A 15292-nucleotide genomic window follows, 5' to 3' on the forward strand; every position below is an offset into this window, starting at 1 on the left:
GTTTCTCTTTGGGTTCAGGAATTTTCTCTTGGATTAGTAAGAAGCAACCAACAGTGGCATTGTCTTCTACCGAAGCAGAGTACAAGGCAGCTTGTTTTGCTGCATGTGAGGCCGTATGGTTGAGAAGGATTCTATGGCATATGGGAGTGCAGGATGAAGAACCAACTGTGCTGAGATGTGACAATCAGAGTTGCATCGCCATTGCCAAAAATCCAGTGTTTCATGCACGCACCAAACATATAGAGATCCAGTATCACTATGTGCGTGATTTGATGGAGGATGGGATAGTGGAATTGGTCTACTGTCCAACAGAGGAGAATGGAGCAGATATCTTCACCAAAGCACTTACGAAGGATCTGCTTCAAGTTCATCTTCAGAGACTCGGCATTGGGCCGAGGAGATAGTTCACCTATGGGTGGACATTGAGGGGGGGTGTTAGATATGATCAATGCCCCACCCTCATTAGGTGCTACCAATGATCCATGGTGCTCAAAGTTGTAAGGCCCCCATTATGAGGAGAAGCCAAATGTGAGCCCGGACATTGGTTGAGTCCTGACTTGTATATCAGATGAGGTCTATGTGACCGGATGGCAAAAAGGTGACTGTTGTGGGTCTAATCTTTGGGTTAGACGGAGTGGTTAAGCTGGTAGCAACTCGAGGCACATTGCATTGAGTTGCGTGGTAAGGGAGTTAAAAGGGGCCCCTATTGTGGGGTCCGGGGGCCGCGGAAGCGGCCCCTGGCTGGGGGGTCCCAGGGGGGCCAGCGGCCCCCCTGGCGGGGGTCCGGGGGCAGCGCCCCCGGCCCGATGGTAAAGGGAATATTCCCTGGAATATTCCCTGGCCGACTAGTGGAGGCTCATATGGTAGGTCGGTCAGCAGGCCGACCTAACGACCTTCGCGGGCTATAAAAGCTAAACCCCTTCGCAGCCATCTCACACTCATCTTTCACCCAGTCAGAGTTGTTGTTCCAGCTAGCCTTAAGCTCTTCACCTATCTTCTGTCTAGATCGCCATCTAAGCTTCACACAGTGGAAGCGCACGGGTGGACAGAGCCATCTTTGTATCAGTTGTTTGGAGTTAAAGAATTTTACTGATTCTCCTCTTATCTGTTGTGTACTCTCTATCTCTTTCTCAGATTCTGTTCGCTGCGCCGTGTAATATTTTACAAGCTTAACCACTCCGTCTAACCCAAAGATTAGACCCACAACAGTCACCTTTTTTTTTTGCCATCCGGTCACATAGACCTCATCTGATATACAAGTCAGGACTCAACCAATGTCCGGGCTCACATTTGGCTTCTCCTCATAATGGGGGCCTTACAACTTTGAGCACCATGGATCATTGGTAGCACCTAATGAGGGTGGGGCATTGATCATATCTAACAATACCATCATCACATCTAATCACCTCAATACCAAGAAAGTATCTGAGCTCACCCAAATCCTTCATCTCAAACTTCTTCTTCAAGAAGTCCTTAATTTCAGCAATCCCATTGTCATTGTCACCTGTAATAATCAAGTCATCCACATCTCCCCCTCTCACATAAAGTGAGTGATCAACATCGAAAATACAAAATCCAATATTGATAAGATACTCTCCAATCTTGTTAGACCATGCTCTAGGTGCTTGCTTCAACCCATAGAGCACCTTCTTTAACTTGGACACATATGTGGGATGCTCTAAATCCTCATAACCTCTACTGGCTGCTCCATATACACTTCTTCTTGCAATTCACCATGCAAGAAGGCATTCTTAACATCCATTTGCTGCAAACTCTAACCTTTGGCTACTGCCAAAGCAATCACGCATCTAACAGTTGCCATCCTAGCAACTGGACTGAATGTCTCTTCATAATCTATGCCATATGTTTGAGCATAGCCTTTTGCAACCAGTCTAGCCTTATACCTACTAATGGAACCATCTGCATTATGCTTGACTTTGTAAACCCACTTACATCCAATAGCTTTCTTATTGTTAGGCAGGGGTACTAAATCCCAAGTCTTATTGGCTTCTAATGCAACCATCTCCTCATCCATTGCTGCATCCCAATGAGCATGACCAATGGTATCCTCAAAACAAGTGGGCTCAACATCCTTAACTAGTTTCACCATATAAGCATAATGGTGAGTTGCATAACCTTCAAAACCAAATCTTTTAATAGGGTATCTGACCCTTCTAGACCTGCGTATCCGTGGATCACTCAATGGAGCCTTTACATTACTATGAGCTCTTTGTACACCTGTTCTCCTGACTGAAGGAATACCAAGCTCATCATCCAAACTCTTTGAACCTCTAGAATCTCCATCAAATCCCAAACGACTAGTAGATGCATCATTACCATCCAACACTTTCTTCTTTCCTTTGTCTTTGCCTACAACACTTATAGATCCACCTGAAGATGTGGGGCTACTCCTTAGTCTCCCAGACCAAGGGCTCACTGTAGGTGTAGTACTAGATGACGTTTCTAGTCCACTATGACTCTATGATTCTTGCTTTTCTTTCTACACATAGCTATCATGATCATTATCATCATCTAATACATCACTAGTAGGTGCATACTAACTACGTATCTCATAAAAAATAACATCCCTGCTCACTCTGAGCTCACCTGTGACAAGGTTATAACAACAATACCCTTTCTGCTCTAAAGAGTATCCAATAAAAATACATTTTTTAGCCTTTGGATCAAGCTTCTTCCGTAGCTCATGTGGCACATGAACATATGCAACATAACCAAATACCTTCAAGTGAGACATATTTGGCTTTTTGCCAGGAAAGCATTCTTCAGGAGTCATCCCATGAACTGTAGCTATGGGAGTTTTGTTCATAATATAGACAGCAGTATGAACAGCTTCATACCAAAAATATTTTGGCATATTTTTTTCAGCCATTAATGCCAATGCAACTTCTGCAATATGTCTATTTTTTATTTCTGCAACCCCATTTTGTAGTGGGGTATACCTGCAAGTAAATTGCCTCTTTATCCCATGAGTCCTCAAGAAGTCACTAAACTCATTAGAGAGGTATTCTCCCCCTCCATCTGATCTTAAGCACTTCACTTTCAAGTCTGTTTCTATTTCAACAGCTACCTTGAAAATTTTGAAGTGCTCAAATACATCACTCTTTTCCTTCATGAAATATACCCATAGCTTCCTTGAACAATCATCAATAAATGTGACAAAGTATTTGCTGCCACCGAGAGATACATTCTGTGTAGGCCCCCAAATATATTTATGCACTACATCAAGTATATTTCTCCTCACTTCTCTATCATGCGAGAAGGGTTGTTTTGTCTGCTTACCAAACTAACATGCTTCACAGACTTTATGAATTTATGCAACTCTAAAGGAAGGCAACCCTGTAACCAATCCTTTGGAGTGCATTAATTTCAGCCATTGCACATTTGCATGTCCAATGCATTTATGCCATATTTCAATGTCTGTAACCACTCCTTTTTCTTTAGCATACATAATAGCATCCATTTCAAGAATTCCAATATCTAAAGTGAACATGCGGCCAACTCTACTTCCTTTTGCAACCAACCTGCACTTATCATTAAAGTCTTCTACAAAATAACCTTTTGCAAAGAATCAGACCTACAACCCTTGCTCTACCATTTGGCTAACAGACACTAGCTAGATTCTTTGTGATTGAAGGCACACGTAATACATATGTTAGACTCTTTGTCTAGCCATCATGCAAGGACAAGGGAACATTTTCAATGTGTGAAATTGGGTGGCATGAATCATCACCCATCTGCACATAACCTATATTTTGTAAGTCATGCATCTCTCCAACATTAGGAAAAAAATGAACTCACAAATGGGCCCTTAAAAATAATATAGTTTAAGATGTAGGCCTTTTGGATTGTCCAATAGGAAGGCTAGATATTGACATCCATGGAGGGTGAATCTTCTCTCTCCAAATCTTAGGTTTTCTATTTAAAAAAAGGGGTAGTGGGGAATTTAAAAAAGAGAGAATGAATAGTACACAAAATTTGAGTTTCTCTCACCTCGTATTTTCCCCCTTTTTTTGGAGAATTTTCAATTTCGATTTTTTTCCCTCTCACAAAATCAGTTTGATCCAAAAGTTGAGCAACAGACCACTTTCCCTCTCTTCTCGATACTCGTGAATTTTCGTCTCCATTGAAGCTCCCTGCTGAGAGTAATTAGGGTTTTAAGCGTTCTGCTTACCTCCATCTTTCCTCCACAAGAGATGTGAGAACTCAATCAATAAGATAGAAGGTGAAACCCTCTTTTATATAATCCTAAACTGTGAGACTCATTCACATAGATGCACACTCTCTCTTTCTCTGTTAAACTAGGAATTGCATTCACACTGACTCACATTATTCATCTTACTATCTTAGCTCTTTTCGAACCCATTTGTTGCCTTGTCAAAGCCTTGTTTCTAACTACTTGGCATGGTTTTCTTTGGCACTTGAGGCTTCATAACACACTCTTTTAGTGACACGACGTGATTCCATCATGTCTGCAACCGATTCATCAGCACTTTCATTTTCTCTCTTTTGCTAGAGTTTAGCTTCATCTGCTACTATAATCCTATACCACCAAGATAGCAATTGGATCATTGGATTGCTACCATTCACCCCTCCACCATGATCAGTTTTTTTTAAATATGCACCACGCGCTATCCAATGTGAATTTTCCATCCCTTGTGTGGACCAAATTCCAATGCTTCCCTTTTCTACAAAGTATGGCCCATGTGCCTCAAGGATATGCTACAAAGACACATATCACACATGAGTAAAACTATGCTCAATAGTTTATACAATTCATACAATTTTAAAATATTAACTTAGTACGCACCATGTAATGTGTGATAGAGCTTTTGCCCCATGCTTCCACCATGTTTTCATAGAAGCTATGCACAACATTGATAAATTCTTGCTTATCTTCATTGTTAAACACCATCTTGCGAAGTAAGGGAGCCAATTTGTTAAGACTTATCCAAACCTTAGCTTTGGCCAATCTTGTTTTTCCTCCATTACTTCAATCAGGAACTGCAAAATGTAACTTTATCCATCCATCGTAGTCATGTGGCCTACGAACGATGACATTTCCTTCCTTATTGATGGGTATTGAGAGAAACTTCCTAGCCTTTGCTCCTCCAAAGCAAGGATTTTTTGGCAAGTTACCAGATTTTCTTGATCTCTTCTTACCTTTTTCAATCGTCACTTGATGCTTGTATAGCCCAATTTCTGATAGCATTCACTCCACATTCCTACACGTTGCAATGGCTTCTTTTTCTGGTTGCATCCTATAAGCAAAGAAAATGTATTCATATACAAGTTTCTCCATGATTCTGACAAAAGCATGCAATGAACAAATGTGAATACGATCCAAGGGAATGTTGAAGATGGGCTTCCAAGTGGGATCTTCTCTATTGCGTGTCGGTGCAACACTTGTCACCTTTCGCCAGTTCTTCTTTCCGTCCTTTTCTTCCACCCTCTCTGTCAAGCAATATAGGCATGGATTCTTTGTATTTGCACCATTAGAGATTCCACACATACATTTTAAAGTTTCAAGTCTCCTGCAAGATGCTATTCAACCAAGTATTGACCATACCCTGCAACCGAGAGCATCTCACCATGTTCCTGACGATCGATGATGCTTGGAATGCTTATGTGCATAAAGAATAGCTGCAACACCTTAAATGTTTCCTTAGGAACTTCAAATGCAGCGAGCCAGCACACATGGCGCTCAGATTGAACACTAAAGCTCCCTCGATTGTTCTTGTCGAATTGTAAAGCTCTATTAATCAAAGTTACACTAACTCTTTCAAGCTTTACTCCTTGACGACCTCACTTTCATCTAATTTTATAACAAACTGTAATTTACCATTACATTCCTCAACAGACATATTGTAGTACATTACCATTGCCGACTGCACCTTGTTCAAATCTAAATAGTAATTATTGAGCTCGGTGACCTTCACCTCATATGCATTTTTGGTCCCAACCTTTAGTGTTTCCACACATTGAACATGCATGGGATCTCCTATCAACTCCAAAACCTTTGTATTAAGTTGCCATTGGGTCTCTATTAACTTTGAAGGTTGAGGAAGAGGCACGATTCTATTTCTCTTCAGCACACGACCAAACCCAGCCTTCACACCTTTGAATATTTTTGAGTAAGTCATTGTGCTAATGCCGGCCCTGTCACAAATAGATTGTGCATCCACAGCTGAGAACTCATTTGACACATCTTTTAATGTGCACTCAATCACCTTTTCCTTCACAGCCTTAAAAATACGATTGCTCAAAGCGTTTTCCAGTGTACTTGCCTTCAACAATATACTAATACATGATCCAACCTCACCCTCACCTAGGTTCTCTTTTTGAGCTACCTTACATGCTTTGATATGTCACTTCCACTGGCCACTATTCACAATTAACTCATTGATTGGCTTCTTCTTTCGTTTGTGCTCCTATGTTAGCTTGCTGTTGATCTTTCTCAAGTCTTCCAATTGTGCCTTTGCCTCCTCTTATGAGATACCAATGTCGTGGATAGTATCCTGCATTGAAATAATTTGATTGTTTTGTTGAATTACAGTGTCATTCAATTGTACTACTTGTCCTGTGAGCAGTTGCATATGAAGTTGATGTGCAGCGATCACATCATGGCCATTTTTTATGGTTGCTTGACAAGTTGTAAATACTTTGAATGCTTGATCATTGAGCCGCCTAGTATAATCAAGTAAACCATTTTCACCCTCGCACACATACTTCAGCAAATTTGTGATTCCTGAGAAAGTTGGAGATCTATTGTTTAAGGGGTCAATTGGGTAGATTCCCCCATCAACCCAGAAATCCACATGTTTCAATCCCATTTGCTTGTAACTCTGCAAAACCTGAGGGTTGACACTGGTACGTTGGGTTCTTTTGAATAATGGGGCATATTCAATCTCTACCTCAATATGCAGCTCTTTCTTTCATGTATTCATTTTACTATTAATAGAAACGAGGAGCCTACTTGGTTGTCACAAGAGGAAGAGTGGAAATGCACAGAGAGGCACACAAAGGTGCCAAGGGAAAGGAGGATGTAAGTAATTCACTCTATTAATGAAGGTTGCATAAACATAGAGAAGAGGTCACAAAAGAGCCATGAGAGAGTATAGATATGGGGGGAAATAGCTCAGAGGGTAGGGATGTCCAAGACTTTTCGTATTTTAGATATTTCTATTTTGCCTTCAAAAACATCTCTAAAAAACACGAAATTTGACCAGTTGGTTTGTTTTTTGACCAAAAGCTAGGATATAAAAAATCCCCAAAATATCTTAAAAAGAACTTCTGAAATTTCATTTTCCTTGTTCTTGATTAAAAAATCAATTACCTCGTATGTACTAATCATTTTTCATTGAAAACAAAGCACCACACTCCCGTAACTAACTCCTTTTTGAATATAAAATTTGGTTGAAAAAGACTTTTTTAATAAGGAGAGAGAAGGAATCTGGGTATATCTTTGTAGATAATATAAAAAAGACAAAATGAGATCGCAAAAGTGGAGAGAGAGGAGGATTATTTTACTATTCTTCTCTCCTCTTTTCCTTGTTTTAAGGAGGAGAGAGGGGGGACTAAAAGGCCCATTTGCGAGTTCATTTTTTTCCTAATGAACCATTCAACATGACTGATCATATGATTAGATGCACTTGAATCGACATACCATACATAATCATGTGTCCCCTTTCTTCTTGTAATTGCATTCATCATATGTTGCATAACAAATAGACGCTCATTCTTGTCTTCATTCTATCGTGAAGACGATGTATAGTTTCCTTGCTGCAATTTACCACTGCAAATGTTATCCTTCTTAGCATAACAATGGGCTGCAATATGATCTCTTTTGCTACAATAATGGCAAATAATAGCATAATTTCCAGAATCTTTGTTATGCCGTCCACCTCTTCCTCTAGAGCACCCTCTGTCTCTAAAGTTTCCTTGGCCTCCTGAAACTTGTATTTCACCAAATTACTGATTGAACCTATTTTGCTGGTTATTGCCAACACATCCACTACCATGGCCTCTCGAAGAGAATCTATCACGTCCCCTTCCTGAACTTGAGTAAAATGCTTGGACCTGTTTACCATTTCTTTCAAATGAGTCACCCTGCATATTGATCTCTTTGGTAATCATGAGAGAGACTAGCTCATCAAAATCTCAAAATGGCTTCCATACGCATACTGAAGTAACGAATGATTTCCATGCCTTCTCATTATTAAGGCCACTTAAAGTGGATGAAACCAAATCATCATCATCATGCATTGCATCAATCACTGTTAAAGCATTTACAATGCTTCTCACCTTCAAAACATACTCATTGACATACATTTTTCCTTTCTTCAAGGTATTTAACTCTTGTTTGAGTTGAATCTTTTGTGCCTTTGTATTTACTAAAAACATGTTCTCAAAAATTGTCTAATCTACACGTGAAGTTTCTGCATTCTTGATATGTCCCATCATTGTATTATCAATGACTGTAGATAGCTAGTACATCACCTTTTTGTCTTTTGCATTCCATTATTTCCATGCCTTTAATTCATTTGCAATTGCGGAGGGATACCCAGCTCTGGCTCCTTTTCATCACCGGAAACAAACTCATAAAGGCCCTTTCCAATGAGGAAGTTTGTCACATGAAACTTCAATGAAGGGTAGTTGTTCTTGTTGAGCTTCTCAATAATAGGATTTCCACTGTTCTCTGCCATTATCACAAAAAAGGATACAACATAACAAGTTAGTCTTTTGCAGCCTTTCACAACAAGTGCATAGCAATACACCAAGCAATATTTTTCACTGATTGCTCAATAATACAAGTAATCTACAACCTGTTTGCAAATGAACCTTATGTTTGCTTCCTGGCAAACACCTCAAAAATTATAGATTCGAAATTTGTAACTTGTGCACCCATGTTCGGTCAATATAATCGAAATCATAGTGTATCTTGAAATTGTTGTCTGCAACCTTGAGGCTCTAAAATGAGGCCTGAAACGGCCTCAGATGCCCAAAAAAATGCAGAATTTATTGTGCTCTGCTCGCATACCAAATCTCACAGCAATCTGAGATTTTCACTCTATCCTGCTTCCGGTGCCTCCATAGGCACTATCCAAGAGTGGAAGAATGGGAGAGCTTCTTACGCGTTGCTTGCTTGCTCGAACCTTGTTTCTTTTCCTTTACTTCAGTCTTCAAAATCATCCTCTCTCAACGGTACAGCTCTGATACCATGTCAAGAATCGGGTGGTGGGGGGACTTGCTTAAGCTGTTGCGCCAAACACACATTGTATACACAAGAGAAAGCTCATTCAAGAACAAAAAATAGAGATGGAGGCCAAAACATTTCCTTGGCTGATTTTTTCTTCTTCTTTCACATACTATACAATGTACACAACGTATAGATAAGATACAACATAAAGAAAAGTGGCATACTAAGTCAAACAGTGCATAATAGACTACACTAATTGACTAGTGCTATATCTTTTGCCAGCTGTAGGTAGGTATAACAAACTAAATATAATAAGTGATAAGTCAGTGGCCATGTGAGTATCATAATGACCACCAACATGTTAAGTGTAGACATGTAGACCCATCTAGCCAGGCGGTCCATCATCAATGTCTGCACGTGTTGAGCTAGCCATCTCAATATTTAGTACCACAAATCGTGTGTCTCTATCTCTTCCCTCTCTCAACCTGCATCTCTACACAGAAGCTCCATTGCAGCTAACTCAACAATATCACCCCTAAACTGATGGCTAGATAGAAAGGTCTAACGAATGGCTTAAGACCTAACTAATATACTTTAATCATGATGTACAAGGCATACTTGAACTTCATGGCTCCATTTAGCAAAGTTTGCAAACAATAATTCCACCCATTCCAGCATTGGAGTTTCCCCTTTTGAGGCATTGTACGGAGACAAGATGCCCTTCCTAGGTCCTCTTTAATGACAATATAAATCCTCATAGTAGCAAAGAGGAATTAGAACGCATGCATGCCTTGCTTCAAGAATGTAAGATGAATCTTAGAAAAGCCCAAGAGTACATGAAACTCTATGCCATTGAAAAGACAAGACACATGGAGTTCCAAGTAGGAGAGTTAGTTATTTTGAAGGTACTAAAGTCCTATTCTACTCTCAAGGATAACACCCATAATAACCATATATAATTATAAAAATGATAGGTGACTTGGCTTGTCGCCTAGACCCTCAATGGAGTATGTGGAAGAGTTACCACCTTTAGATGAAGAGGGCATCATTTTGTATATCCTTGAGGTAGTCATGGGCAGTGTAACAAGTAGCTAAGGTCAAAGTCTGTTAAAGAATAGCTAATTAAATGGCAAGATCTACCCTTGAAAGAAGCCTCTCGGTAATCAATATCCATCTTAGAGGAATTCCCCCACTTAAAAGATGCTATTTTGGCCAAATACTAACTAGATATAGCTTGATTAGCCTATAGACAACACTTTGTTTTGGACTATTTTAAACCCTACATTAATGATAGCAAAGTGCATCCTGCCTAGCTTGAAAGTACACTCAAAGAGCTTCGTTTTGACATCTAGTACACCCCATTCAGAGTAGCCCATAAAAGGTTATTGCAGATTTACTATAGCAGTCTATGGTGGATAGCATGTTGTCCATAGTCTTTAGGAGCCCACTTATGAAGAATTGATTGCCAAGCTTACAACTTAACAATACCCCATTAATAAACATATCATATACATGACTTTATGCCCCGATTCCATCTCGATTTGAGCTTCTCCATGCATTTTTCTATCATTGTAATGCTACATAGAGTAGTACTTTGCAGCCAAACTACTATGCTATAACAATATGTCCTTTTGGAGATAAGTTCTTTTGTTTTTGAGGGCAAAAATCTTTGGGGTCAAGATGGAATGTAAAAGAATGAGATAGCATGTGAAACACACAAAATACTCGGTCACATTGACAAGGTATAAAAGGTGTAAAGGGACTTAGTTAGGGCATCTAAAAATTAATGAACTAAGTCTCTTCACCTTCCTCATAGCTTTCATGGCTTTCCTTCCTCCTTTGTCTCTTCCTATCTTTCTCTTTCCTTCTTTAGTCTCTCTCTCTTTCTCTCTCTCTCTCTCTCTCTCTCTCTCTCCCCCCTTTCTGTAGTCTTCTCTCTCCTCAGTCCTCTTCTTTACATGGCCAATTTATTTGACTACTCTTAACTTTGTGTTAGAAATTTAGGGAGTTTATAGAGTACCTCAAAAAATGGTGATACTCCATGAACTTGCAAAAGTCCAAATACTTGGTACGGGTTGTGTTGCATAGAGGGGGAGTGAAGGTAGTGAGATAGAAATAACCCCACTCCCACATGATCCCATCGAGGGGGAGTGGGGCAGTAGGGTTTGCCAAACCCTTTGGAGCCCCTCCTAATACTAGCTAGAAAGGCAAGTTTAGTAGTGGGGTAGCAGTGCTATTGAATAAAAAACCCTCAAGATGCCTCACAGTTTGTTGATGACAAATGAGCCGCTACTAGTGCCAAATACTTTTGACAACTGAATATTAATGCGAGTTAGTAACCTCTACATTTTCCCCTTGGTGCGATCCAAGTGAAATGTAGCGCTACACTATGACTCTGTTGCCCCTATTAGTGCTAGCATGACCCAGCTGTAATGATTGATTGGTAAAAATCATGTTCTCTATCTTGAAGACCCTTTTCTCTCTCCTCTAAATGGCTCTCCCACCTCAAACACCCTCTCTCTCGTAGTTAGCACAAGTGGGGCCCGCACATAGTAGATGTGTAGGTGGCGTTGGTGATTTTTACTTGTTTAAGTCTCGCCACTTAGTTATGGTGGTCCTATATATCACTATTTGCCCGTCTATCCCTATTTCGATTGTAACGCCACACCAAACTATGGGCGCTCAGTTTAGAAAAGTGCAGATGAGGCCACTTTTTGATTGGCCTTGATCGTTTTGCCATCCTGCTCTGCTGCATGCTTCTCATCCATCTCATAGCATACCATTCTGTTTGTTCTTCCGCACAGTATGGGCTCTAGTCATGGCGGGAACAAAGGTTGACGAGTTTCATTCATTTTCTATCATTGCTGCAAAGCTTAGGAACAAGCAAGACATTCTAAAACGGCCCAGAGAGAGAGAGAGAGAGAGAGAGAGAGAGAGAGAGAGAGAGTGTGTGTGTGTGTGTGTGTGTGAGTCTATATTGGCCTCTTGTATATCTACAATGCACCGAACCATTTGATTTTTCACCAGGCTGCCTATTCTTTGGATTACAACTCATGTGATCTTGGGGATCTTCCTAAAGAACAGTTAGAGCCTGCAACTCTCTTTTTTACCTCTAAGCATATGTCTATGTATTATAGGCCATTTGTACGAAACAAGTACTCCACAGAAAAGTGTATGTCTGTCTCCTCTGATTCAGGCATGCATTATGAACGGTACAGCCGTCGCATTAGTGCTTCGGCCACTCATCACCAAAACAGACCAAAGGCAGACGCATACCTCAGAAGAAGAAGACGAAGGTCAAGGTTATTTGGACTTGCCGTGCGGCCAGAACTTCAAGGATCTGTCCAATCGGTCGGATGAGCAAAGTGGCAAGGTAAGCATTTTTGTTCCTGTTATCAAAATCTGTTGGTGTTCTTGCTTGTGACCGTGTTGTTTTGCATGTCAGATCAATGTAAGCTTCCCAGAATTCAAGCACCAATTTAGAAATAAATCTTTGTGGATTAATGGATGGTACAATCCATCTTTCATCCAACAGGTAGGGGTTTTAATTGTTCGCAGCAACCACAGCCAGCAGAAACAGAGAATTCAAGAAAATATTGCTCTTGTGGCCTTGCTGAAGAGTTGTGCGGAGCGAAGAGATCTTCATGAAGGGAGCAGATTACATGTTGATATTCTCAAAAGGGGCTTGCTTGAAAAGGACAGCTATGTAGGCAGTGCCTTAATCAGTATGTATGCCAAATGTGGTGCACTTCAAGAAGCACAACAAGTCTTTGATGAGCTTCCTACTCGAAATGTTGTCACTTGGACTGCACTAATCACAGGATATGTCCAGCATGGGCATGGTGAAGAAGCACTGAACTATTTTGAGCAGATGCAACATGAGGGCCTCTCTCCTAATGCATTTACCTTTGCCTGCATTGTAAATGCCTGTGGCAGCTTAGGAGCAGCTGAGAAGGGCAATGAATTACATGCTGTGATTGTCAGAGAAGGCTGGTTGGAAAAAAGTACTGTGCTTGGCAATGCATTGGTGGATATGTTTGCCAAATGCGGTGCACTTCCAAAAGCACAACGAGTGTTTGACCAGCTTCCAGTTCGTGATGTAGTGACTTGGACCGCACTTATTGCAGGATATGCTCAGCATGGGCATGGTGAGGAAGCTGTAAACTGTTTTGAACAGATGCAACATGAGGGTATCAGTCCAAACGTGATCACTTATGCTTATGTCATAAATGCCTGTGGCAGCATACAAGCAACTGAGAAGGGCAATGACATTCATGCTGAGATTGCTAGAGAGGGATTGCTGGAAAAAAATATCGTGCTTGGCAATGCATTGGTGGATATGTATGCCAAATGCCGTGCCCTTCCAAAAGCACAACAAGTGTTTGACAAGCTTCCTAGTCGGAATGTAGTCACTTGGACTGCATTGATTGCAGGATATGCCCAAAATGGGCATGGTGGGGAAGCGTTGAATTGTTTTGAACAGATGCAGCATGAGGGCTTCTCTCCCAATGTAGCCACCTTTGCTTGCATCATAAAAGCCTGTGCAAGCATAGGAGCAGCTGAGAGGGGTGAGGTAATACATGCTGAGATTGCAAGAGAGGGTTTGCTGGAAAAAAATGTTGTACTTGGCAATGCATTGGTGGATATGTATGCCAAATGCAGTGCACTTTCAAAAGCACAGCAAGTGTTTGATGAACTTGCAGTTCGTGATACAGTCTCTTGGAATGTGTTAATTGCAGCTTATGCTCATAATGGGCATGGTCAGGAAGCAGTCAAGTGGTTTGAAAGGATGCAACATGAGGGTTTCTCACCAGATGCGGTCACATTTACTTGTGTTTTGAAAGCTTGTGGCAGCATAGGAGCAGCAGACAAAGGCAGTGAAATACATGCTGAGATAGTCAAAAAGAGGTTATTGGGGAAAGATGTTGTGCTTGGTAATGCTTTGGTGCATATGTATGCCAAATGTGGTGTACTTTCAAAAGCAAAACAAGTGTTTGATGAGCTTCCAAGTCGGAATGTGGATACCTGGAATGCTTTAGTTGCAGGGTATGCCCAGAATAAGTATGCAGAGGAAGCACTGAACTGCTACAGACAGATGCAGTGTGAAGGTGTCTCTCCAGATGAGGTTACCTTTGCTTATGTCCTGAATGCCTGTGGCAGCATCGGAGCAGCTGACAAGGGCAAAGAGATACACACAGAGATTGCCCGAAAGGGCTCGCTGGAGAAAAGTATTGTGCTTGGCAATGCTTTGGTGGATATGTATGCCAAATGCGGTGCACTTTCCAGAGCACAGCAAGTATTTGATGAGCTTCCAGTTCGGGATGTTGTCACTTGGACTACGTTAATTGGAGGTTACACCCAACATGGGTGGGATGAGGAAGCATTGAGGTCTTTTGAACTGATGCAGCAAGAGGGCTTCACTCCAAATGCAGTCACATACAGTGTTGTACTGATTGCATGCTGTCACTCAGGCCTTGTAGATGCAGGTCAGAAACATTTTGCAACTATGAGCACGCATTATGGCATCATCCCAACTTTACAGCATTGCACTTGCATGGTTGATCTTTTTGGGCGTGCGGGTCACTTCAACAAGGCATTACAGATAATTAAGGAGACACGGTCTTCTCATCTCACATTGTGGTCTGCCCTTCTGGGTGCTTGTAAAAAATGGGGAAATGTGAGCCTTGGTAGATTGGCATTCGAACACATTGTACAATTGGATGAGAAAGCCGCTGCAGCTTATGTATGTATGAGTGAAATTTATGCAGCTGCGGGTATGCAAGAATATGCAAACCGTATTGAAGCTATGGGGTTAAAAATAAATGCATGGAACAAGTTAATATGATGTTTGCGAATGAATTATTAGAAATGCCCATTTGTTTTATCCTGAGGCAAAAGATCTCTATGCACCAGTAGCAAGAAGCTGACCGTAGCATGGTCCTTATTTTGCTGCCAATTTGCTGGTGTTGATTTGCATAGTGTTCCTGCTGGTCTATGAACTATTGATTGCAATGCTTGTCTCTTTAGTTGTGAGCTGCTATTGTAGATGCCAGTCATGGGCTGCTGAGCATTATC

At 41.0% G+C, this 15292-nt stretch overlaps 1 protein-coding gene across 2 annotated transcripts; it reads left to right on the forward strand.

Annotated features, from left to right (window-relative positions):
- Positions 1-11883: 11883 nt before the first annotated feature.
- On the forward strand, positions 11884-15086 carry LOC148016369 (pentatricopeptide repeat-containing protein At4g18520, chloroplastic-like). 2 transcript variants are annotated; one of them, XM_087663728.1, is made up of 3 exons: positions 11884-12300; positions 12414-12590; positions 12663-15086. In XM_087663728.1, exons 2-3 carry the CDS (start codon positions 12423-12425, stop codon positions 15060-15062), a joined length of 2568 nt encoding a protein of 855 aa, XP_087519854.1. In that variant the 5' UTR covers positions 11884-12300; positions 12414-12422; the 3' UTR covers positions 15063-15086. The 2 variants fall into 2 exon arrangements, with proteins under 2 accessions (XP_087519854.1, XP_087519855.1); XM_087663729.1 differs by having other exon boundaries at positions 11884-12590; positions 12753-15086.
- The last annotated feature ends 206 nt before the right edge of the window (positions 15087-15292 follow it).

Source organism: Lygodium microphyllum, chromosome 23 (assembly GCF_053477565.2).
Source record: "Lygodium microphyllum isolate KBCC chromosome 23, Lygodium_microphyllum_v1.1.10, whole genome shotgun sequence".
NCBI lineage: Eukaryota > Viridiplantae > Streptophyta > Polypodiopsida > Schizaeales > Lygodiaceae > Lygodium > Lygodium microphyllum.